The sequence below is a fragment of the Phocoena phocoena genome, chromosome 5, assembly GCF_963924675.1.
Source record: "Phocoena phocoena chromosome 5, mPhoPho1.1, whole genome shotgun sequence".
NCBI classification, from domain to species: Eukaryota; Metazoa; Chordata; class Mammalia; order Artiodactyla; family Phocoenidae; genus Phocoena; species Phocoena phocoena.
Genome location: NC_089223.1, coordinates 72,201,986 through 72,227,024, shown reverse-complemented (window position 1 = coordinate 72,227,024; position 25,039 = coordinate 72,201,986). Strand labels below are relative to the sequence as shown.

At 39.3% G+C, this 25,039-nt stretch overlaps 1 protein-coding gene across 1 annotated transcript in view; it reads left to right on the top strand.

Moving 5' to 3' along the window:
* The first annotated feature begins 1,315 nt into the window (after positions 1-1,315).
* Positions 1,316-25,039, top strand: part of GRXCR1 (glutaredoxin and cysteine rich domain containing 1) — a 116,297-nt gene continuing 92,573 nt past the window's right edge. Inside the window, exon 1 of the mRNA XM_065878261.1 lies at positions 1,316-1,708. Within this exon, the coding sequence (XP_065734333.1) occupies positions 1,325-1,708 (384 nt within the window). The 5' untranslated portion in view covers positions 1,316-1,324. The remainder of the gene's footprint in view (positions 1,709-25,039) is intronic.

The following is a 25,039-nucleotide window of genomic DNA, read 5'->3' as shown; positions in this document are numbered from 1 at the left end:
GTCAACTGCCTTGGCCCACAAATGACACGTCACTTTTGCTCACATCCCCTCGGCAAAAACTAAGCATTTGCTTCCTCTCCCTTAAATGCAAGAGGCTGAGCAATGTAGTTATCTCACCTTCATACACACTGGAAGACATTTCACAAAGTTACTAACATCTCTAGTGACGTTAGTTGTGACTTTTATTTTCAACTTTAAGCTGTTAAGTATGTTCTGAAGTAAGTATAAATTGAGTTTATAATCAGGTAAAGACTTATAAAGATAAAAAAAGCTTGAAACTCAGTATGAGAGCCAGCTGAGTATCCTCCCTCTGGAGTTTCAGACAGGTTGGGGCATTTACTATGGTATAAGTTCCAATATGTCCTTGTATCTTAGGAGCTTCTTCAGGTGCTTGCCAAAGTGACAGAAAATCCACTGAGCACAGCGTAAGGAGGACCCTTCTCTATGCATGGGTGATTTGGATATGATATTTATCAATGTGATCACCTGGATTACTTTGGCTGATCTGGCTGGCTTGGAGGATTTTCCATTCTTCCCTCGCTGTTCCATGTTTCCTTTCCAAAACCTTTCCCTTTGTCAAAGAGAGGAGTGTTTTCTACTAGCAAAAGTGGGAAAGCAACAAAAGAAAAGATATTCCTTGTTATAACCTGTTAAAAAGCTATTCTTCAGTAAAACTTCAGTAAAACTACTTGTGCATGAAGATGAAGGTGTAGATTGAAAATTCATCGTATACAATATGGATGAAGTCTAACTGATGATTTAATAAGAGCTAATATTGATAGCTCTATGCAGACATGTAATATGTTCACTGCCCTTTTTAAAGAGCATGAAAGACAGAAGGAATAAGCACTGTGAGAAGACTATGACACCTCCCATCCTACACATTTGATTCCATATTTTATCCCTGGTCTCCACTCTGAGCTGTTAGAGGTATTTCTGCTGCTAAGATCCTTTTCAACACTCACCACTGGCTTCAAAGTCCAAGTCTTTCATTTCCTTGCCCCATACTTATTTTCTGTTTCATTGCATGCTACTTTCTTGCACTTGTCTTGCTAAAGCCTCCACCATGGCTATTTAATATTTAAAGGCTGGGATCACTTTGCAGGTTTTAGTTTAAAGGTAACCATAGCACACACACACACATTCATTATTAATAGCAGAGATGTACTGTAAGTTCTTGGGAATCTTCTTTCGTTTTGATGTTAGTTTCATATGAGTGCTGCTGTCACTAGAATTAAGCTCTGGTATTGCTCTATGGAAAGTGGACTAATGCAGTAACCAGGGAACCAGAATTATGTGAACAGCTTGTTATGTGGATGGGACCATGCTAAAAAGGGAGATGAAGCCAGAAAATGACAGGTCACGGAAAGTCCGATTTCGGATCGCGTCATCTCATAGTGGGCGAGTTCTGAAGGAGGTATATGAAGATGGGCGACCGGCAGGCTCTCTGGATTCTGAATGTGCCAGTATCTGTGGCATAGATGGACTCAGTGAGTCTGATGGACAGCAGAATGGCCACATAGGATCGGAAGGGGACGAGCAGGAGAATGACCAGGATAACTTGCTGGTGTTAGCAAGGGCTGCCAGCGAGAAGGGGTTTGGTACAAGAAGAGTCAACATTTTAAGCAAAAATGGCACAGTCAGAGGTGTTAAATATAAAGTCAGTGCTGGACAAGCTCTATTTAACAATTTGACCAAAGTATTAGAGGTAAGTCACTGTACTTTGTCCTTCCTGATCTTTGTTTCTAATTCACCATCTCAACACCTCTCTGTTCTCCAGTTTAAAGCAAACCTCTCTTATTCATGATTCCTACGTACTTCATGAGTCACTTCTACATCTAGGATATTGTCTCAACAGCCATTGATTAAAAATAAGGTCATATGCTTAGCAAACTAGATTGACCTCTCAAAGCCAAATTCCTAACATTTAAGTAGTCGTCTTCTAGGGCGTAATGACTAAAACAATATATCTGTTTCTTAGCCAAGGAAGGGAAGAAGACAAACTGTAGTCTTCAAAGCATTTGAGCAAAGCTTAGGAGTTAATTTCTGGTTAATCATCCTTAAGATACCAATTTAGCATTTATCATCACTTGTATAGATATTTAAACCAGAAAAGGCTGAATACTGCATTCAGTGGAGTTGGATTCAGCTGGAATGTTATGTAACTATAAAGGCTTCCTCCCATTCCTGGGGAGGTTGCAGATTTCATTTGAGGTGCATTTCTCCATTAATTTGCTTAAGAACTCTAGAGCAGCACTTGAAAAAGTTATTCTATAAATGTACAGATTGAGATCCAGATTTTATAGTAAAAAATTAGCCCTTAAGATATGATAGATTCTGCGCAATAATGTAGGAATGTATTATTCAGGTCCTGGGCCTTTGACAGTGATCTTATGTTAAGTTTTTGAAATTGCCTGGAAGCATTGGTGAAATGATTTTCTGTTAAAAACAGGCATCATTATTTCAGGAATGGAATTCATAATCACTACCATTAAGATAGCAAGCCAGTATTTTTCATTGTAATACCATTTTATATTATTCTCAATATTTAAATAAAATGATCTCTTGTGATGAATTATTCAATGCCTTGACATTATATAACAACACAGGAGTAGTGGGGATTTTAACCAAAGACACTTATTTTTCATTTAAAGGAAGTATTTGGAAAAGTCACATCATGAGGATTTAGAAAAGAAATCAAAGGATAAAAACAGTTAAAAGCAAAGGTTTTTTTCATTTATAGGATTTACCCGTGAAGGATTTCACAGATTAGGGGAGAGGGTTGAGAACCAAAAATCAGAAACTGATGACTATGTTTTACTAGGTTGGAAGCAATCCTGTGTGGATTTCTAGTCATTAGGTTGAGTTCATCTTAGTGGCCTCTGTGTTTCACCCAATGCAGACATTGTTATTGCTAAAGTGTAGACCAAGACTCTGTAACAATTGTTTAAAAATGTTTGCATTCTTGTGATTAATTTAGCTTGTCATGATTTCAATTGCTGTATGATTTGGAGGATTATTTACAAAACTGCTGTACCAATTTTAGTACTTAGATTTGAACTTGTTGTTCAAATCTCTCAAGAAACCTATCATTTATGAGTAAAGATCTTAAATCTTAAATCTTCAAAACCTATGAGAGAAGAACTTTTCCTCCCTATGGCTTTATCCTGATACTGCTATAAATTCACAAGGAGGAAATAGAAGAACTTCCAAAGTCCAAATTTAGTACTAGATTAGGTTACAATATTTACTTATATTTTTATGCATAATTCCATCCCACCCTTTTTTGGAGAAAAAAATCTGTCATTTTCTAGTAATTTAACCTCATTCCATTTACCCCATGCTTTAAGAAAACAATAATGGTTCCTAGCAGAGGTCCCTCAAAGTCTGAGATTTAATCAGTTTCTTTTGGTCATTCTTTTTTTTAAATAATTATACAGTAATCAGCACATTGTAGGTGTTCACAGATTTGGGCCATCATCGTTAGTGTTCATCATCATTATCATTGCCATCATTGTCATGGGAATATTCTCCCATCTCTCCAGGATAAAATGTTAAAGGAGCTCCTACCTTGAATCAGGCTGCCAGCTACACTATTCTAAGGGGCTCCATTCACATCACTGTGTGAGCAGCACCGCTTGGAGTTGTGCAGTGCAATCTACACAGCGTTATGTTGAGAGCTGACTTGGATACTTGCTGCTTGCTAAGAGATGTGTATGTCATAACGGATGACAAATATCTTAGGCATATGTCTTAGGATGACTGAGTAGGTCACACCAACAGGCATCTCACAGTACAGTAGCAGAGAATCCCCAGGGGGGTAAAAGCAGAAGTTACCATTCAATTACTCCCCTAAGTGTGATATAGGGGCCAGATGTGACTCTTCCCTGGATCTCTGTATATTTTCCGAATTCCTTGGAAAGTAAGCAGCAAACTTAACTAGATGTAACTGTAATGTAGCAATTTCCCTCAGTGAGGAAAAGTGAGGAGTCAGGAGTCATTTCTTGGATATTTGATTAAGGTTCCAATGCACAGCCCATCTTATTGAAGAAGGGAACTGTGATTGAAGAAACAGTCAAGTTTTTCTTCCCTTTTTAGGTTATACAATCTTAAAGCACTCAATCTGAAACTTGAGAGGGAGCCCTAAATACAAATAATATCTTTCAAAGGCCCTGTAAATCACTTTGCTTCCTCTCTATTAGTTTTCCATTATGTTATTGCTGTCTCATAAAACATTGGCATGTGCTTTGCAAAAATTTCAACTGTGCAGAGAATAGTCATTGAAATTATTTGCTCCAAACGTTTACACTTCTTAGCAGCACTTATTTAGAAAGTTGTCTGTAAAAGGGACATTAGAACAAATTTTCATTTCGTTTGTCAATTAATTTACCCTATAGAATTCTGGGTAATTGAGAATGTATAGTATTAATCAAGGTTTTGAAGGGTACTGATGGGCCAGGAGAGAAAAGGTCACCTGGATGATCAGGTGGCCCTTATAGACTGTGGTTCATTGGTGAATCACTCAAGAGCGTGGAGCTGGTCTAAGTTATGGCTTTTCAGATGCCTGACTTTTTCATTTTTCTCAGAGATAACAAGAATGTAATGCTTAAGAGAGGCCAATCTGGAAATCTGAAAACCTAGACTCTAGTCATGGCCTGGAAATGGGCATGTATTAGAAACTGTTTAGGTTGTTCTTACATACAGTAAAGAGAATTATTGACCTAGATGTAAAAGGAAATTTTAATAAAAAATATTCCTTAGTGTTCAATGTTTAATGAGGAAAATGAAGAAGATATGTATTGATCTATGATTTTTTTTTTCTGATCAGGGTGGATCACCAGGAGGGTATTTCCTGAGCCAAAGATAAATACAGGTATACTGATAGGCATGTTTCCTATTGGTACCCTAATTTATCCATCACTAGTTTGTTTAGAAACAGGCCCAGAAATCTTACCATTATTCTCTGATATAGGTGTTCTTTTTTAGTTCTCTTTAAGAAATTGTGCTATAATGATGTTTCTATCTGATAATAATTTTACCCATTATTTGAAAATTTTAGAGATTTTTTTATTTTAAAAAATTATTCCTTTTTATCTCATGCAAGACAAGTTGCAAAACGACTGCATAGCTCATAGCTCTCCACCCCGTTCACATGATTGAATCTGAGATACACCTTGCTCTTAGCAGCAACATTATTTCCAAAGTCTCTTAGGGTGGGTCAATGATACAGACAATTAAGGTCATTAATTTTTTCTAATTTATTTTTACGAGATTACATTTCAGATGGTAATCTTTTCTTGACCTTATCCTCAAACTTTGTAAGCATACTCTGTTAGAATCACGTACTATAATTTCCATAATTTTAGTTTTCCCTCTCTTTCTACAAATTTAACATTACTGTATTAGAGAAAAATAGATGCAAAGAAGGAAGGTAATTACAGCACATACCATAATTTGCTGGCTCCTTTCTAAGAACTCGAATTAGACATTAACCTCCATCTGTGTATGTACATGCACACCTCTGGCCATGTGCTCATATTTATGAACATTCTAACATTTCAAGACAAATAAAATAAAAATAATAATGCACTTGCAGAACAATTTACATTATGCAAATGGTTTTACAGACATTATTTTACTTAATTGTACCCCAAATTTTGTGAGATAAACAGGATATTATTATGATGATGATGTCTGTTTTAAAATAACTGAATATCAGGGAAATTAATTGTTTGGCCCAAAGCTAGAATTCTGCCTTTTGCTGTTTTGGCTTTGTTCGTTTTTAAAAGTATAATGCTCTATGCTCTATAAAATTCCCAACTTTCCCTTTTGAAATGTTATAATAATAACAAACATGAAGATTTACAAGACTAAATATATCATGTTATGGTATTATCTGGTCTTTTGAAACTTCAACATTTGGTTAGCAGATTTCAAAATCTATCATTTATTGAATGTTCAGTCTTCACCTAGGGGAGGTTTTTCTGCAGTTAAATGGCTTCTATCCAGTTTTAAATTATACTTTTAAAATTTATCAAAACATCATTTCTATAACATCATTTGATTGAATTGTCATGAGATTGGAGGAGTTGAGACTGCAGGGGGATGGCTAGGTTCACTCAAGGAAGACAGCTGCTCAGCTTTGCTCACTGACCTTAGCATGCAGCCATTAATCTGTATTAACAGAAGTTTCAGGTCATACTTCTTATCCATCTCTGGTTCACTGAATCTAGCTTTGGTAATAAGATAATATTCCAGAAAAAAGGAAGCGATACTCTTGACTCTTTAGTCCCAGTGGTTTATGTGTACCACTCTGGAAAAACAACAGCAAGAATGATAGTAAACACTGCTTAAGTACTTCCTGAATGCCAGGCACTGTTCTCATTATTTATGTGCATTGACATTTATTCCTCATAGCAATTCTATAAGGTAGTATCATTATTAATCAATTAATTACAATTTGAGCTCTTTTCTATATATGAAACATTAAGTTGTAGGATTTAAAATCACATTTATCCAGGGAAATTCTTATGCAATAGTCTATCAAAGCAAGCATTTACTAATGGAATAGTGCCTTCTTAGCTTAGTAGGCAAGAAATTCTAGGATTTTTTGATACAATTTCAAACAATGCAGAAAGCTACATTAAGAAATTAGGTGACGTTATCCAAGAAGCAGAAAAAAGCACCAAAAAATAAGTTGGTACTACTGCTGTATTATTTGTGTACAATTAAAGAATTGTTGTAAACTACAGAGTTACTGTGACCACCTTCCACATACCATCACTTTGCTACTCTTTATCACAGCATTTGACATTGATACTAATTAGGACCTCAATAAATATTCTTACTTTGAGTTAATGAATTCAGTGACATTCTCTTAGTGGTTATTTCCTTCTTTTCCATCTCTTTATCTTTGGAGATTTCCTGTATTGAATAGGAATAGAGTTTGCATGGTGAAGTATTGGTAGCTTGTTCCAATCAATTATTTCTGATGTGAGTTATCTTTAATATTCATTCAATCATTTATTTAATAACCATTTACTGCATATCTATTATGGAGCAGGCACTATGCTAGATAAGGTGAGGAATAAAACCCAATTCCAGCCTTCATGGAATATTCAGTAGTGTATAATGAGTGGTTGTGTAAAGTGATTCCTGGAAGAATTCAGATACCACACTTGACTTTGTTTCCCATCTCTAGAGAATTCCCCTCCTCTGTTTTCTTGTTGGCCTATCATAGCCTCTGCCACCCATTTTTCGCTTCTCCAATGCTTATATTTTTCTCAGTTTTAGTCTTTCTCTTGTTAGACCATCATTATATTAGATTCCTTTCTTCAGCCTCTCTTGCTTTCTTTCTAATGTTGTTCTGATCTGGGCCCAAGAACTGAAAGGTAATCTGTTCCCAAGATTACCTACAAGTCCCCTAAAGTCAGGAATGGTGACTCTGACCATTAGCACTCACTTATCCAAGTCTTGTGAATCTTATTAAAATTTTCTCTCCTTAGTGCAAGAAATATCTAAATTGGAATATATCTCATTTTTGTCAACTTATCAGAATTCTTGTATCATCATGACATTTAAATTTGTGGAAGCTTTGTTTTAATTGCTTGAAGATAAATCCCATGAATCTATCTTAATTCTGACTTTAGAACAACATGCTGAGCAAACCCACAGATTCCACAAGATGACTTGAAACAACTTAATGAACTCTACCGGCAGACCATGATTACCACATAATTAGGGAATTAGCACCCAAAGTTTCCAAACTTCGTGAAAACAGTATAAGAGTAGGACCAGACAAATATCCTCTGGCTGGCCTATTCATGCTTGTAGATTTCTGATCATTCTCCTAAATCCAGTATTCTGAATATTGTATAAAGCAATATAAACATTTACTAGTCTATAAATTGACACACTATAAAAAATATACCAATCCCTCAATCATTATTGCCTGGAAGGAATTTTCAAAATGATACACAGAATAAAATACCATCCAAAAATTTTTGGTAAGGAAATTTTATTTATGTGTACAAATCTATTCAACTAAGAATTTGGATCTCTTTGCTTAATTTTATTTTTTTAATAATTCATTATCTCACCTAACTGCTGACAAATTTTTTTTTAACATCTTTATGGGAGTATAATTGCTTTAAAATGTTGTGTTAGTTGCTGCTGTATAACAAAGTGAATCAGGTATATGTATACATATATATCCCCATATCTCCTCCCTCTTGCGTCTCCCTCCCACCCTCTCTATCTCACCCCTCTACGTGGTCACAAAGCACAGAGCTGATCTCCCCGTGCTATGCAGTTGCTTCCCACTAGCTATCTGTTTTACATTTGGTAGTGTATATATGTCCATGCCACTCTCTCACTTCATCCCAGCTTACACTTCCCCCTCCCCATGTCCTCAAGTCCATTCTCTACGTCTGCATCATTATTCCTGTCCTGACCCTAGGTTCTTCAGAACCTTTTTTTTTTTAGATTCCACATCTATGGGTTAGTATATGGTCTTTGTTTTTCTCTTTCTGACTTACTTCACACTGTATGACAGTCTCTAGGTCCATCCACCTCATTACAAATAATTCAATTTCGCTTCTTTTTATGGCTGAGTAATATTCCATTGTATATATGTGCCACTTCTTCTTTATCCATTCATCTGTTGATGGACACTTAGGTTGCTTCCATGTCCTGACTATTATAAATAGTGTTTCAGCGAACATTGTGGTAGATGACTCTTTTTGAATTATGGTTTTCTCAGGGTATATGCCCAGTAGTGGGATTGCTGGGTCGTATGGTAGTTCTATTTTTAGTTTTTTAAGGAACCTTCATATTGTTCTTCTTAGTGGCTGTATCAATTTACATTCCCACCAACAGTGCAAGAGGGTTCCTTTCCTCCACACCCTCTCCAGCATTTATTGTTTGTAGACTTTTTGATGATGGCCATTCTGACCAGTGTGAGGTGGCACATCATTGTAGTTTTGATTTACATTTCTCTAATGATTAATGATGTTGAGCATCCTTTTGTGTGTTTGTTGGCAACCTGTATATTTTCTTTGGAGAAATGTCTATTTAGGTCTTCTGCCCATTTTTGGATTGGGTTGTTTGTTTTTTTGTTATTGAGCTGCATGAGCTGCTTGTATATTTTAGAGATTAATCCTTTATCAGTTGTTTCGTTTGCAAATATATTCTCCCATTCTGAGGCTTGTCTTTTCATCTTGTTTATGTTTTCCTTTGCTGTGCAAAAGCTTTTAAGTTTCATTGGGTCCCATTTGTTTATTTTTGTTTTTATTTCCATTTCTCTAGGAGGTGGGTCAAAAGGGATCTTGCTGTGATTTATGTCATAAAGTGTTCTGCCTGTTTTCCTCTAAGAGTTTTATAGTTTCTGGCCTTACATTTAGGTCTTTAATCCATTTTGAGTTTATTTTTGTGTGTGGTGTTAGAGAGTGTTCTAATTTCATTCTTTTCCATGTAGCTGTCCAGTTTTCCCAGCACCACTTACTGAAGATGCTATCTTTTCTCCGTTGTATACTTTTGCCTCCTTTATCAAAGATAAGGTGACCATATGTGTGTGGGTTTATCTCTGCACTTTCTATCCTGTTCCATTGGTCTGTATTTCTGTTTTTGTGCCAGTAACATACTGTCTTGATTACTGTAGCTTTGTAGTACAGTCTGAAGACTGGGAGCCTGATTCCTCCAGCTCCGTTTTTCTTTCTGAAGATTGCTTTGGCTATTCAGGGTCTTTTGTGTTTCCATACAAATTGTGAAATTTTTTGTTCTAGTTCTGTGAAAAATGCCATTGGTAGTTTGATAGAGATTGCATTGAATCTGTAGATTGCTTTGGGTAGTATAGTCATTTTCACAATATTGATTCTTCCAATCGAAGAACATGGTATATCTGTCCTGCTGTTTGTGTCATCTTTAATTTCTTTCAATAGTGTGTTATCGTATTCTGCATACAGGTCTTTTGTCTCCTTAGGTAGGTTTATTCCTAGGTATTTTATTCTTTTTCTTGCAGTAGTAAATGGGAGTGTTTCCTTAACTTCTCTATCAGATTTTACATCATTAGTGTATAGGAATGCAAGAGTTTTCTGTGCATTGATTTTGTATCCTGCTACTTTGCCAAATTCATTGATTAGCTCTAATAGTTTTCTGATAGTGTCTTTAGGATTCTCTATGTATAGTGTAATGTCATCTGCAAGCAACGACAGCTTTACTTCTTCTTTTCCAATTTGTATTCCTTTTATTTATTTTTCATCTCTGATTGCTGTGGCTAACACTTCCAAAACTATGATGAATAACAGTGGTGAGATTGGGCAACCTTGTCTTGTTCCTGATCTTAGTGGAAATGGTTTCAGTTTTTCACCATTGAGAATGATGTTGGCTGTGGGTTTGCCATATATGGCCTTTATTATGTTGAGGTAAGTTCCCTCTATGCCTACTTTCTGGAGGGCTTTTATCATAAATGGTGTTGAATTTTGTTGAAAGCTTTTTCTGCATCTATTTAGGTGATCATATAGTTTTTCTCCTTCAGTTTGTTAATATGGTGTATCACATTGATTGATTTGCATGTATTGAAGAATCCTTGCATTCCTGGGATAAACCCCACTTGATCATGGTGTATGATCCCGTTAATGTGCTGTTGGATTCTATTTGCTAGTATTTTGTTGAGGATTTTTGCATCTATGTTCATCAGTGATGTTGGGCTGTAGGGTTCTTTCTTTGTGACGTGTCTGGTTTTGGTATCAGGGTGATGGTGGCCTCGTAGGATGAGTTTGGGAGTGTTCCTCCCTCTGCTATATTTTGGAAGAGTTTGAGAAGGATAGGTGTTAACTCTTCTCTAAATGTTTGATAGAATTTGCCTGTGAAGCCATCTGGTCCTGGGCTTTTGTTTGTTGGAAGATTTTTAATCACAGTTTCAATTTCAGTGCTTGTGACTGGTCTGTTTATATTTTCTATTCCTTCGTGGTTCAGTCATGGAAGGATGTGCTTTTCTACGAATCTGTCCATTTCTTCCAGGTTGTCCGTTTTTTTGACATATAGTTGCTTGTAGTAATCTCTCATGATCCTTTGTAGTTCTGCAGTGTCAGTTGTTTCTTCTCCTTTTTCATTTCTAATTCTATTGATTTGAATCTTCTTACTTTTTTTCTTGATGAATGTGGCCAGTGGTTTATCAATTTTGTTTATCTTCTCAAAGAACCAGGTTTTAATTTTATTGATCTTTGCTATCGTTTCCTTCCTTTGTTTTTCATTTATTTCTGATCTGATCTTTATGATTTCTTTCCTTTTCCTAACTTTGAGGTTTTCTTATTCTTCTTTCTCTGATTGCTTTAAGTGTAAGGTTAGGTTGTTTATTTGAGATGTTTCTTGTTTCTTGAGGTAAGATTGTATTGCTATGAACTTACCTCTTAGAATTGCTTTTGCTGCATCCCATAGCTTTTGAGTCATTGTGTTTTCATTGCCATTTGTTTCTAGGTATTTTTTGATTTCCTCTTTGATTTCTTCAGTGATATCTTGGTTATTTAATAACACAATGTTTAGCTTCAATGTGTTTGTATTTTTTACAGATTTTTTTTCCTGTAATTGATATCTAGTCTCATAGCGTTGTGGCCAGAAAAGATACTTGATATGGTTTCAGTTTTCTTAAATTTACCAAGGCTTGATTTGTGACCCAAGATATGATCTATCCTGGAGAATGTTCCATGAGCACTTGAGAAGAATGCGCATTCTGTTGTTTTCGGGTGGAGTGTCCAATAATATCAATTAAGTCCATCTCGTTTAATGCATCATTTAAAGCTTGTGTTTCCTTATTTATTTTCATTTGGGATGTCTGTCCATTGGTGAGAGTGGGGTGTTAAAGTCCTCTACTATGATTGTGTTACTGTCAATTTCCTCTTTTATGGCTGTTAGCATTTGCCTGTGTATTGAGGTGCTCCTATGTTAGGTGCATAAATATTTACAATTGTTATATCTTCTTGTTGGATTAATCCCTTAATCATTATATACTGTCCTTCTTTGTCTCCTGTAATAGTCTTTATTTTAAAGTCTATTTTGTCTGATATGAGAATTGCTACTCCAGCTTTCTTTTGATTTCCATTTGCATGGAATATCTTTTTCCATCCCCTCACTTTCACTCTGTATGTGTCCCTAGGTCTGAATTGTGTCTCTTGTAGACAGCATATATACGGGTCTTGTTTTTGTGTCCATTCAGCCAGTCTGTCTTTTTTTTGGAGCATTTAATCCATTTACATTTAAGGTAGTTATCGATATGTATGTTCCTATTACCATTTTCTTTGTTGTTTTGGGTTTGTTATTGTAGGTCTTTTCCTTCTCTTGTGTTTCCTGCCTGGAGAAGTTCCTTAAGCATTTGTTGTAATGCTGGTTTGGTGGTGCTGGATTCTCTTAGGTGTTGCTTGTCTGTAAAAATTTTAATTTCTCTGTTGAATCTGAATGAGATTCTTGCTGGGTAGAGTAATCTTGGTTGTAGGTTTTTGCCTTTCATCATGTTAAATATGTCCTGCCACTCCCTTCTGGCTTGCTGCTGAAAGATCAGCTGTTAACCTTATGGGGATTCCCTTGTATGTTATTTGTTGCTTTTCCGTTGCTGCTTTTAATTTTTTTTCTTTGTATTTAATTTTTGATAGTTTGATTAATATGTGTTTTGGCGTGTTTCTCCTTGGATGGGACTCTCTGTGCTTCCTGTAGTTGACTATTTCCTTTCCCATATTAGGGAAGTTTTCAATTATAATCTCTTCAAATATTTTTTCAGTCCCTTTTTTTCTCTTCTTTTCTGAGACCCTTAGAACTCGAATGTTGGTGTGCTTAATGTGTCCCAGAGGTCTCTGAGACTGTCCTCAGTTCTTTTCATTTTTTTTTCTTTATTCTGCTCTGCAGTAGTTATTTCCACTATTTTATCTTCCAGGTCACTTATCCGTTCTTCTGCCTCAGTTATTCTGCTATTTATTCCTTCTAGAGAGTTTTAAATTTCATTTATTGTGTTGTTCATCATTGTTTGTTTGCTCTTTAGTTCCTCTAGGTCCTTGTTAAACGTTTCTTGTATTTTCTCCATTCTATTTCCAAGATTTTGGATCATGTTTACTAACAGTACTCTGAATTATTTTTCAGGTAGACTGCGTATTACCTCTTCATTTGTTTGGTCTAGTGGGTTTTTACCTTCTTCCTTCATCTACTGTGTATTTCTCTGTCTTCTCATTTTGCTTAACTTACTGTGTTGGGGGTCTCCTTTTCACAGGATGCAGGTTTGTAGTTCCCAGTGTTTTTGGTGTCTGTCCCCAGTGGCTAAGGTTGGTTCAGTGGGTTGTGTAGGCTTCCTGGTGCAGGGGACTGGTGCCTGTGTTCTGGTGGATGAGGCTGGATCTTGTCTTTCTGGTGAGCAGGACTATGTCCGGTGGTGTGTTTTGGGGTGTCTGTGAACTTATTATGATTTTAAACAGCCTCTCTGCTAATGGGTGGGGTTGTGTTCCTGTGTTGCTAGCTGTTTGGCATAGGGTGTCCTATGTAGCTTGCTGGTCATTGAGTGGAGCTGGGTCTTAGCATTGAGATGGAGATCTCTGGGAGACCATTTGCCATTTGATATTACATGGGGCTGGGAGGTCTCTGGCAGACCAATGTCCTGAACTCAGCTCTCCCACCTCAGAGACTCAGGCCTGACACCCAGCCAGAGCACCAAGACCCTGTCAGCCACATGGCTCAGAAGAAAAGGAAGAGAAAGAAAGAAAGAAAAAAGTACAATAAAGTTATTAAAATGAAAAAAAATTATTAAAAATAAAAAAGTAATAAGAAAAAGCACGAAGAGAGCAACCAAACCAAAAAACAAATCCACCAATGATTAAAAGCTATACAAAAAACCCAAGGAAAAACCCCCAAACAAACAAACAGAGAAAGAATGGACAGACAGAACCCTAGGACAAATGATAATGTCAAAGACAAAATCACATAAAGAAGCATACACATATACACTCACAAAAAGAGAAAATGGAAAGAAAATTATATATATATATATATATAATTTTAAAAGGAAGAGAGCAGACAGATCAATAAACACATCTACCAGTGATAATAAGCTCTAAATACTAAACTAAGCTAAACATAAAACCAGAAACAAATTAGATGCAGAAAGCAAACCCTAAATCTACAGTTGCTTCTGAAGTCCACACCTCAATTTTGGGATTTTTCGTTGTCTATTCAGGTATTCCAGAGATGCAGGGTACATTAAATTGATTGTGGAGATTTAATCTGCTGCTTCTGAGGCTGCTTGGAGAGATTTCCCTTTCTCTTCTCACAGCTCCTGGGGTTCAGCTTTGGATTTGGACTCGCCTCTGCATGTAGGTCGCCTGAGGGCATCTGTTCTCTCCTCAAACAGGATGGAGTTAAAGTGGCAGCTGATTAGGGGGCTCTGCCTCACTCATGCTGGGGAGAGGGACGCATATGGAATGCGAGGGCGAGCCTGCTGCGGCAGAGGCCGTCGTGACGTTGCTACAGCCTGAGATGCGCCATTTGTCCTCCCAGGAAGTTGGCCCTGGATCACAGGGCCCTGGCAGTGGCGGGCTGCACAGTCTCCCGGGAGGGGAGGTGTGGGTAGTGACCTGTGCTTGCACACAGGCTTCTGGTGGCTGCAGCAGCAACCTTAGCATCTCCTGCCTGTCTCTGGCGTCTGCTCTGATTGCCACAGCTCACGCGCATCTCGAACTCGGTTAGGCAGTGCTCTGAATCCCCTCTCCTTGCGTACCCCAAAACAATGGTCTCTTTCCTCTTAGGCAGGTCCAGAGTTGTTTCTGTACTCCCTCCCAGCTAGCTGTGGTGCACCAGCTTCCTTCAGGCTGTGTTCACGTAGCCAACCCCAGTCCTCTCCCTGGGATCCGATGGAAGCCCGAGCCTCAGCTACCAGCCCCCACCCGCCCCAGCGGGTGAGCAGACAAGTCTCTCGGGCTGGTGAGTGCTGGTCGGCACCGATCCTCTGTGCGGGAGTCTCTCTGCTTTGCCCTCTACACCCCTGTTGCTGCGCTCTCCTCCGTGGTTCCGAAGCTTCCCCCCTCTGCCACCTGCAGTCTCCGCCCGCGAAGGGGCTTCCTAGTGTGTGGAAACTTCTCCTCCTTCACAGCTCCCTCCCAGAGGTGCAGGTCCTGTCCCTATTCTTTTGTCTTTGTTTTTTCTTTTTTTGTGTGTGCCCTACCCAGGTACGTGGGGAGTTTCTTGCCTTTTGGGAGGTCTGAGGTCTTCTGCCAGCCTTTAGTAGGTGTTCTATAGGAGTTTTTCCACATGTAGATGTACTTTTGATGTATTTGTGGGGAGGAAGGTGATCTCCACGTCTTACTCCTCTGCCATCTTGAAGGTTCCCCCTGACAAATTATTTATGTCTTAGAACCTTTCATTAGGAGGGAAGAAGTAGATGTAATTTTTGTCCATGTAACTCTCCCCTATAGTTAATAGACCAAATTAGAGAAGTATTCCTTATTTTATTGATTCTTAAACAATAAAATTAGGCCACGAAAGAATTAAGTTGCTCCTTTATGTATCTTTTATGTAACTAATGATATGGAAATTAAATATCTTTATTATATGAAAACTCTGAAAGCTTGACTACTCCACAGGTGGATAGAGGAACGAAAGCCAAGGTATTGATTTGCAAGAGACAGTCTGTGTTAGAAGAGTAGGCGCTGGGGAATTATGCTCTAACAGGTCCGTGGAAACAGAATAGGGAGAAGTCACAGTCCCAAACCAGTGGAGACTAAATGAGGGTCATCTTAGGAAGGGGAGAAGAGGTGGATGGGCTATGACCTTAGAGGAAGTCAGTGGGTCTAGAGGTTGGGGGATGGGGCTTCATGGATTCGAACTGGGTCAGCATGGAGAAGCTGCAGGCAAGCCTGCTTATGGGGGGCCCTAGAAGCAGCCCATGCTGGCAGAGCAGCTCTCCTCACCTGCATGGTGCCTTTGGTGTAGAGCCAGGTTCACATGTCCCCTTATGGCTGTCTCCTGAGCACCTTCCTTTGACAGCTATCAGCACATTGCTTATGGAGCATTTGGCAAAAGTGATGTCCTCTCATGTCCCAAGATTCTGGGTGCAGTCTCCTGCACCAAATGGTCCCAAGTAAATACTCCCCTTTTCAATAATACAGGACTCATACTTTTCCTCTGAAATGAAAAGCAGGGCTTTTGGCATCCAGATTAGTCATGCTGGTTATGTGAAAAATAAAGCCTGCAGTATCGATATTTAGGAAGGACTGAACAATGATAATTACCTAGTGTATTAGTTTCCTGTTGCTGTTGAAACAAATTGCTACAAACTTAGTGGCTTAAAACAACACAAGTTTATTGCTTTGCAGTTCTAGAGGTCAGAAGTCTGAAATGAGTCTTAGGGAGCTAAAATCAAGGTTTCAGCTGGGCTATGTTCCTTCTGGAGGCTTTAGGGGAGAATCCATTCCTTACCTTTTCCAGCTTCTGGAGGCTCACATTCCTTGGCTCGTGTGATGTCTGCTTCCACTGTTACATCTCTTTTCTAGCTCTTCCACTTCCCTTTTTCTCTTATAAAGATATTTATGATTACATTGTGCTCTCCTGAGTAATCCAGGCTAATCTTTTTATCTTAAGATCCTTAACATAGTCACTCTGCAAAATCTCTTTTGCCATTTAAGGTAATGTATTCACAGATTGTGGGGATTAGGGCATGTCCATTTTGGGGTGGCTATTAGTCTGCCTAGCACCCTTCGTAAGTGTGGTAAGTTTATTTTGTCTATGAGAAAACTAGGGCTTTGATTAAATTAATCAAAGATTAAATTATTGGCTGTTTTTTCCCTTTCCCTGTAGTATACTGACACACTTCTGCCATGGCTACCTGAGAACAGGAGCGACTTTAGTCTGGCCACATGACTCCCATTGGACAATGGGATGGTAACAGATGTAGCACATGCAGAGGCTTGAAATATGTTTGCATTTTGGGGTTTGCCTCTTACATTGGTGATGGAAGCATCACCAAAAGAAGGACATGCTACAGAAGTCTGGCTGGTCCTAGAAGAGTGAGAGACACAAAGAGCAGACCTGGACCCAACAACAGCTTGAAGCCAAGCCCTGTAGAGCTTAGCCTAGATCCTAGATTGTTAGTCCCCACTCAGACTCATGAGCAAGCAATAAGTGCTTGTGGTTGTATTCCACTCAGTTTGGGGTGGTCTGTTAAGCTGCAGAAGCAAACTGGTCCAAGCTCACGGATATTGAGTACCTTCGTCAAAGTCACAGGATGGTAAGTGATATAACTACCAGAACGTTTGACTCCAGAGATTGAGCTCTTATCCACTGAGCAACTAGTGTCCAGCCTTTAATCAGATGCCTGAATTTTCTCTATAATATTTCTGCCAAGAAGACCTTATCTTTTTGACTCACTTAATCATCTCTTCTCAATGAAAAGATTCATGAAGTTTAAGCTTTCGGTCCCATAAAACATGTATTTTTCATTTAATGTGATACTGTTTTGTTAGTGTCCTTTCTGTATATAGGTACAAGACTCTACATTCAACAGAATATAATTTTATTGTGTTAGTCCAGGCTGTTGAAACCCTTTTGGACTCTGGTGTTATATCACCCCCCCATACTTCAGTACCTTGCTGAGTCAGCAGAACACAGTTTTGAGCATGGCACATTATCAGCATGGAGAAATATCAAGTGGGTGAAGAAATAAATTTAAAGAACATTAAGAATCCTTAATGAAGTGGCAAGTGTATTTTAGTAAGTATTAGGAACCAATAACATTAAACTAGTAGTCAATCTAATATGAAAAGAAGAGAGAGACAAATGATGTATAAGTGTTTGTGACATAGACGATGTCAGCCTTAGAGGACTCCATGGGCTTCCTCTTATTACGTTCTGTAAAAATGATCCTTGTACGTAACTCGTATAGTGCCAGAAACTTTTTATCAGTAGGGGAGTCGTGTGTCCTGAAGAGGTCCTGCATCCTAATTCCTACAATCTGAGGGCAGTAACTATGATCTCTGGGAAGGAGACAGCTTGTAGTCATGGCACAACCTTGCATGTTGAATCAATTGAATTAATACTCAGCAGTACTGGGCTTCTAGAGTCCTGAAGCTTCAAGCACAGTTCAGATGCAGCAGTAGGAGCCTGCAGGCTGGAGTTTGCCTCTCTGAGCGCCTGGTGCTTTTACCTGTAAAAAAGTATTAGGAAATCTGAGAGTTCCCTGGTGGTCCAGTGATTAAGACTGTGCCTTCTAATGCAGGGCGTGCGGGTTTGATCCCTCCATTAATGGGTAAGAGCACTATTCTCTGGAGGGAGATGGCCTGGTTCCTGATGCAAAGTCTGAATATCCTAGGTGGGTATTCTAGGGAAATTTACTTAACTTTTGTAAACCCTAGTTCCCTCATCAGTTAAGTGGGGGTAATGATAGTGACTAGTTCTTGTGAAATAAATGAACTATTGTGTATAAAGCATCTTATACAATGCCTGGCACATTGTAAGAGTTCAATAAAGCTGTTATTATTTTTATTATCCATCCAACAAACTGTGCGTCAATCGTTGTTAAGTACTCTGCTTGGCAATGAGGGCACAGATATGAATAAAGCATGATTTCTATCCTCAGAGGAACTAAATTCCTTCTCATGAGGAAGACAAACTCAGTTACTGTAAAATATGGTGAGTACTCAGGAGCTTACAAAGGGATAGAGGCAGGGCATCTGACCCAATTCTGTAAGTCTCATAGTGATCCTGTTCCCCTCACATAATATCTTTTAAAAGACGCATAGGACTTCCTGGGCCACTCCTGAAAAGACGTCGTGGTACTGCAGGCTTTATTGGCTGCACTCACTTCCCTTCAGAGAATCTCAACTGCTGCCTCTAAACTTGGCTTAGCCTCTGCTACATAAACCTGTTTTCCTGAGGCCAGTGCCTCTGTTGCAGCTCCTGTCCTGGCTCTGGCGCCTACCTGGGCCTTTTGTCTTTGACTCTCTAGTTTTAACCTCCCGTGGCTGCTAGGCCACATGGTTACCAGCCTGGCTGCATACCTGTGAGCTCAGCCAGCTGCCCACGTGCCTTGTGTCTGAGCATTCCTCTACAACACCTGTCATCCTGAAAGCTTGGCCTGCACCTTCCGGGTAGAGGTGGACTCCATCTCTTCCTTAGTAGTAGCCTGGATTGACTTGTCATGCCTTTCAACACTAATCCAGGGAATTATTTGTATTTTTATGGGATGCACTCAGCTATAAACCACAGAGTAGACTACTAGACATGGCTTAAAATACAGACGTTTATTATTATCAGTTCAGAAGAAGTTTAGAAAAGGCTGTTTGTTGCTGAGGTTGTTGGTTGGTTGGTAAGGTGATAAACAACCCAGTTCCTGTTCTGCTGCTCTATCATCCTTGGCTTATTTGTGAAGTTCCCTCATGGATCCAAGATGGCTGCCAGGCCAGAGCCAAAAAGGGAAAGGGAGGGGTGGCAAAAGAGAACGTCCTTTGTAGGTTTGCCTCTCCCATCAGAAAAGAAAAGAGAATTCCAGAAACTTCTCAGAAGCATTCTCTGACATTTAATGGCCAGAATAGGGTCTTATGGCCACTGTTTGCTTAATAGAAGGCTGGGAATGTGAGGTCATGGCATTGCCTCTGTGGCAGAAGAGAGCTTGGAGCCTGGGGTTGGAAACAGCTGCTGGGTAAGCAAGCCACTGTGCCTGCCACACCATCATCCAAGAGCTTTGATGTGACTTAATTTTTATTTTATGCAATTTGACTCACATTGAACCATACAAAAGCATTTCAATAGTGATGTTATAGTATAATCTGTGTACATTTTTGGCCTGTCTTGTTTTTTCCTGTCTTTCCAGGTTTACTTCTTTCTAATTTTTTTTTTTTTTCAGTATTCATTCCTTTGGATTTCTGGATGCCATCCTTGTTTTCTCAGGCCTAGAGCTTTTTACCGGATGGCTTTCATTATTCTAACACTAGAACTTCAGAAACCTCAAATGACATGAGGGATGGTAAACAATTTATTATTAACTAATAGCAGTAAACGTGTAATTATATTAGTTATCTATTATATCTAGAGTAGGGTCTAATTGTGTAATTTTAAAAAGGTGCGTGCCACACTTGACCTAGGCTGAGCCATCTAAAACAGAAAAGAACTTCCCCCAAACAGTGCATATTGCTTTATTTTTTTCCCTCCTGCTTGCCTACATTAAATCAAAAACAAAATAAAATACAAAACACAGTGACTACGGAGTCACAGGGCTCCTTCCCACAGCTTCTTCCTCCACACCTGCCTCGGAAGCTGTCCCCTCTGGGCTCCGCAGGTAGTGAGGTGGAACTCATTTTCCATTTGAGGAGAACGATGATAAAGCAGCTCTCTGCATGCAGAGCAGGGCAGAGCCTCTCTCAGCAAGCCTCTTAGCAATGCTCTTCCAGCTTTCCTGATTCTGCTAGTCATAAACAAGGTTTAAAAAATTATTTAAAGGAATAGTATTAGGAATAAGAGCAACGCTTTTTGAATGCCTACACTGACAGAAATTAACTTAGGTACCTTGCTTATAAATACTGTTTCTTCGATCCTCACAGCAAATTTGCAAGGCGGATATTAATTTATTTTATATGATATAAACTGACAACATCCCAGTTCGATGAAAGAACAATGAAAAAACATTTGTCCCCCAATATTTTGACCTTCATTTTGATCTGCCATCTGAAATTTTTTTCCATTATTTTTCTTTCTCCAGAGAGCTCCTTTGTCCTTTTTTTTTAAACATTCTGTCTTTCCATTTATTTAGATCTCTTAAAATTTCTCTCATCAGCAAACTGTAGTTTTCAAAATATAAGTCCTGTATATGTTTTGTTAGATTTATAAGTATTTCATGTCCTTTGGAGTCATTATAAGGGGTATTGTTTTTTTTTTATTGAAGTATAGTTAATTTACAATGTTGTGTTAATTTCTGCCATACAGTAAAGTGATTCAGTTATACATATGTATAGATTCTTGTTTTTCATATTCTTTTCCATTATGGTTTATCATAGGATACTGAGTGTAGTTCTCTGTGCTATACAGTAGGACCCTGTGGTTCATCCATTCTATATAGAATAGCTTACATCTGCTCACCCCAGGCTCCCACTTCATCCCTCCCACAACCCTCTCCCCCTTGGCAACCACAAGTCTGTTCTCTATGTCCATGAGTCTATTTCTGTTTCATAGATAGGTTCATCTGTGTCATATTTTAGATTCCACATAAAAGTGATATCATATGGTATTGATATTTGTCCTTCTCTTTCTGACTTACTTCATTTAATGTGATAATCTCTAGGTCTATCCATGTTGCTGCAAATGACATTATTTCATTCTTTTTTATGGTTGAGTAGTATTCCATTGTATATATGTACCACATTCTCTAACAGAGATACAGACGTAGAGAACAAACATATGGATACCAAGGGGGAAAGGGAGGGGTGGGATGAATTGGGAGATTGGGATTGATATGTATACACTATTGATACTGTGTATAAAATGGATAACTAATGAGAACCTACTGTATAGCACAGGGAACTCTACTCAGTGCTCTGTGGTGACCTAAATGGGAAGGAAATCCAAAAAAGAGGGGATATATGTGTACATATAGCTGATTCGTTTTGCTGTACAGCAGAAACTAACACAACATTGTAAAGCAACTATACTCCAATAAAATTTTTTTAAAAAAAGAAACATACACCCCTATGTTCATAGTACCACTATTCACATCAGCCAAGACGTGGAAACAAATGTCCATTAACAAATGAATGGATAAAGAGCTCTTTTGTCTTAAGTCAAGTTCCCTAGAAGGAGAACCTGAGATTGGATTCTTGTGACAAATGATTTATTGAGGGAGTACTCTCAGCAGAAAAGGGATGGAGGAAACATATTAGGATGGCAAGAAAGCTAAGCAAAGAAGTGACCTTGGCTAGAGACCAGCTTCAGCCTGGATACTCGGAGTACAAATTGTACCATGGATTTGTTCCCATCTTGCAGGAAGGGGCTGGCATTTGTCATGCCTGTGTTAGTCTGTCTTTGGCCATTGGCAGTCTATGTGTGTGTGTTTATGTCTGTGTGTAACAAGGTATCATCCATTCTGCTGAGACATTTATCCAGAGAAGGGGGAAGCTGTGAGTTTTTAGTAGCCAATATTCACAATGGCTGGGGAGTGGGTGAACCAACATTGTGGAGGGAGTGTGGAGCATACACAACAGTCTACCTCTTGCACTGTTCAGGTTTACTTGCTTCTCCCATAGAGTTTATTTCATCCAGGCACAGCCATGCCCCAGTTAGTGGGAGAGTTAGTGGGATAAATTATAGCCCGCACACTGCAGTTGGTCTCAAAGTGATTTTTGTTTTATCTGTCTCTTACTTTCCATTGTAGACCTCCTCCTCCTAGCTAACTCTTCTGCTTGTCGAGGTGTCTTGCATGGTTGGGTGACCCATATTCTCAGTCCCTGTGGATTCTGAGCCTCTGGTCACTATGCACTTATCAGGCAGTGATTGCTATACTTGCCCATTTACATTTAAAATCAAGTAAGTACCAAGAGCGGCCTCTTAATACCAGACATATTTTTATCTGCCCCTAATATATAGTGGAAGTTTACCTCCTTGAGACAATCCGTGTTAGTTACCCCTGCCAGTGTGGTAGCTCCTTTTTATGCTACTTGGATCACTGTCATGACGAACCCAAGGGGACCATATGTCAACTATAGCTTTAATTTTTAGTGGGCCTCTTCCTGTGTTGCTTAGTGGAAGTATTCCCTTCTGGGAACACAAGAATTAGATTAATGATGTCTCAAATTGCAGGAATGGAAAACCCAATCCCCCAGGTGGGTCACTGGGAGTGATGGTGAATGGGATCATTCTTGCATCTCCCCATTGGTTCCTGGACCCATGAATTCTAGATATTGGCAGTATAGCACCGTATGATGACTATTGGGTAAAGGTATAATTGGCATCCCGAAGAATGACACCCTTTCCCACAAGGTGCCGTCAGCAAACTGATTCATCATCTCTGCCTTCAAGCTGCTGCTCTACAGCTGTGTCAGGTGGCAGGTTCTGGACGGTGTGGGACATGGGAGGGCCAGTGCTCCTTCTTATTCAAGTAGCTTACTTGAGCCCTCTGAAGCCACGTGAGCCTGATCTTAGGTAAATCTCTTTCATTTTAAGATGAATTATTGCTAGATATACTTGACCTTATGACTTTGTGGATGTGACAGTATATATTTACAAACTATACATCCAGAATAGTTCTGATGGCCTGCAAGGGTGAATACTCAGTCTCTACCGGGGCTCTGGCCATGCCAGAAGCTGCTTTTCAAATATTGTAGTTTCTCCTGCATACAGCATGGTCTTGAGCCCGAACCCTAGGGGTTGCTGCTATGTCTTTCCTACTGAGGCTGGCCAGAGATTTGACATAGTGCGCTTCTCCACTACAGGTAACTCTAGTAACATGGGATCTGCTGGGTTGCATGAATCACACTTCAGGGCTGCTTGTACCTCGGCCTGCAGCTGTTGCAAAGCCCTTCTTTTTGTGAGCCCTACTCTAAGACTGGCAACCTTCTGTGCCAGTTGATACATGGATGTGTGTCCTCTAACACCTGAACGGGTCCATCCAGCACTGTGCTTTTTACTTAGAGATAGAAGGTGCAAAATAGAATAATTTGTCATTTCCCTTTGAGGGGAAGTTCCAGCATGCCCCAGACCACCAGACTCATAAATAATTCACCAGGAGTTGCAAATTCTTGGGTCTTTGTGGGGTTTTTCTCCCACACTCTGGAGCAGATATGTCTTACCTCCAGGCATTTAGTATTCCTTGCTCATCAGGTCTTACTAAGATGAGTTATTAATACTGGTGGACCACTATGTGGTTCTGGGTAATGTCCATAATTGCCCTTCCTCCCTCCAGTCTCCTGGATGAAGGGAGTAATTCACTTCTGGATGAAGTCTGGGTGAAGAGGCAGCTGAGAATGGTTAGCAGCCACCACCCATGACAACGGAGATAATGTACCAACCTGGTGAAGGGAAGGGAGGGGTGGGGACACACACCACAGCATCCACTACACCCTGGAAACATACAGTGATGTTATCTGGAGATAAGGGAGGAATGGTGCTGAGTGGGGAAGGGATCAAAATTCAGGATACTGGGATCTCTCACTAAAGCATTGCATTGAAAAGCAGTCCCGTTTTGATAGAAAGGAGATTTGTTGCGAGAGCTCTGAGTGGCCAGGGACCTTTTGCTGTGGGAAGTGGCAGTGGTGTGATGGGGAGAGGATTGTTAGTATTCATAAAATCTGCAAGTCAGTTGTCAAATCTTGGCAGTTCGAAATTGGCCATGGTGGGAGTGTTCCTAGCACGGAGATCCACAAATACTACACATTAGAGCTTTTTTCTCTCCCCTGAAAGTAGTTTACAAGCAGATCATGGCTACTGAAAAGTTTTTTGAAAAAAATAGCAAAACAGGAGAAGGTGAAGAGCATGAGAGCCCCGAAAATCAAACTCTAACTAATTAATATTTTTTCCTGGAGCCAGAGCTAGTCCGTGCACAGTTTCCTTTTCCTAAAATGCAGTCAGAAAGTGCCATCTAGTTAGCCATTTTTTTTTAAGGTCATTACTGTTATTTTCTCATTAAAAAACTCATTTGCTTCTGGGGATTGCTTAGTGAGCTTATGCTGCAGTAGACGTGAAGAAACTCTTCCTAGTTCGTTTTCCAGCCTCCAGGCTTGCCTTTGGCCGATCCTTTCCTCATACAGCTGAAAATCTTATCATGTTACTCCCCTGCTAAAAGCAAGCCGGTTGTTCTCTGTAACATATACATATAAAATCACTTCTTAGTCTGGTATATAAGCCTGAGTTTCTCTCAAAATCAGAGTGTAAAATAAGGAGCTGTGTGCAGGTAGTTTACTGGGGAGGTAACCTCAGGGCACGAGGAAAAGAGGGAGGAATGTGGAAGAGGGAAGGAGCAGTTCTCTTCTTGAAATGCTGCCACTTTTTTCTCTCAGTTAACTCAATCTTTTGCACTAATCTCAGATGTGAC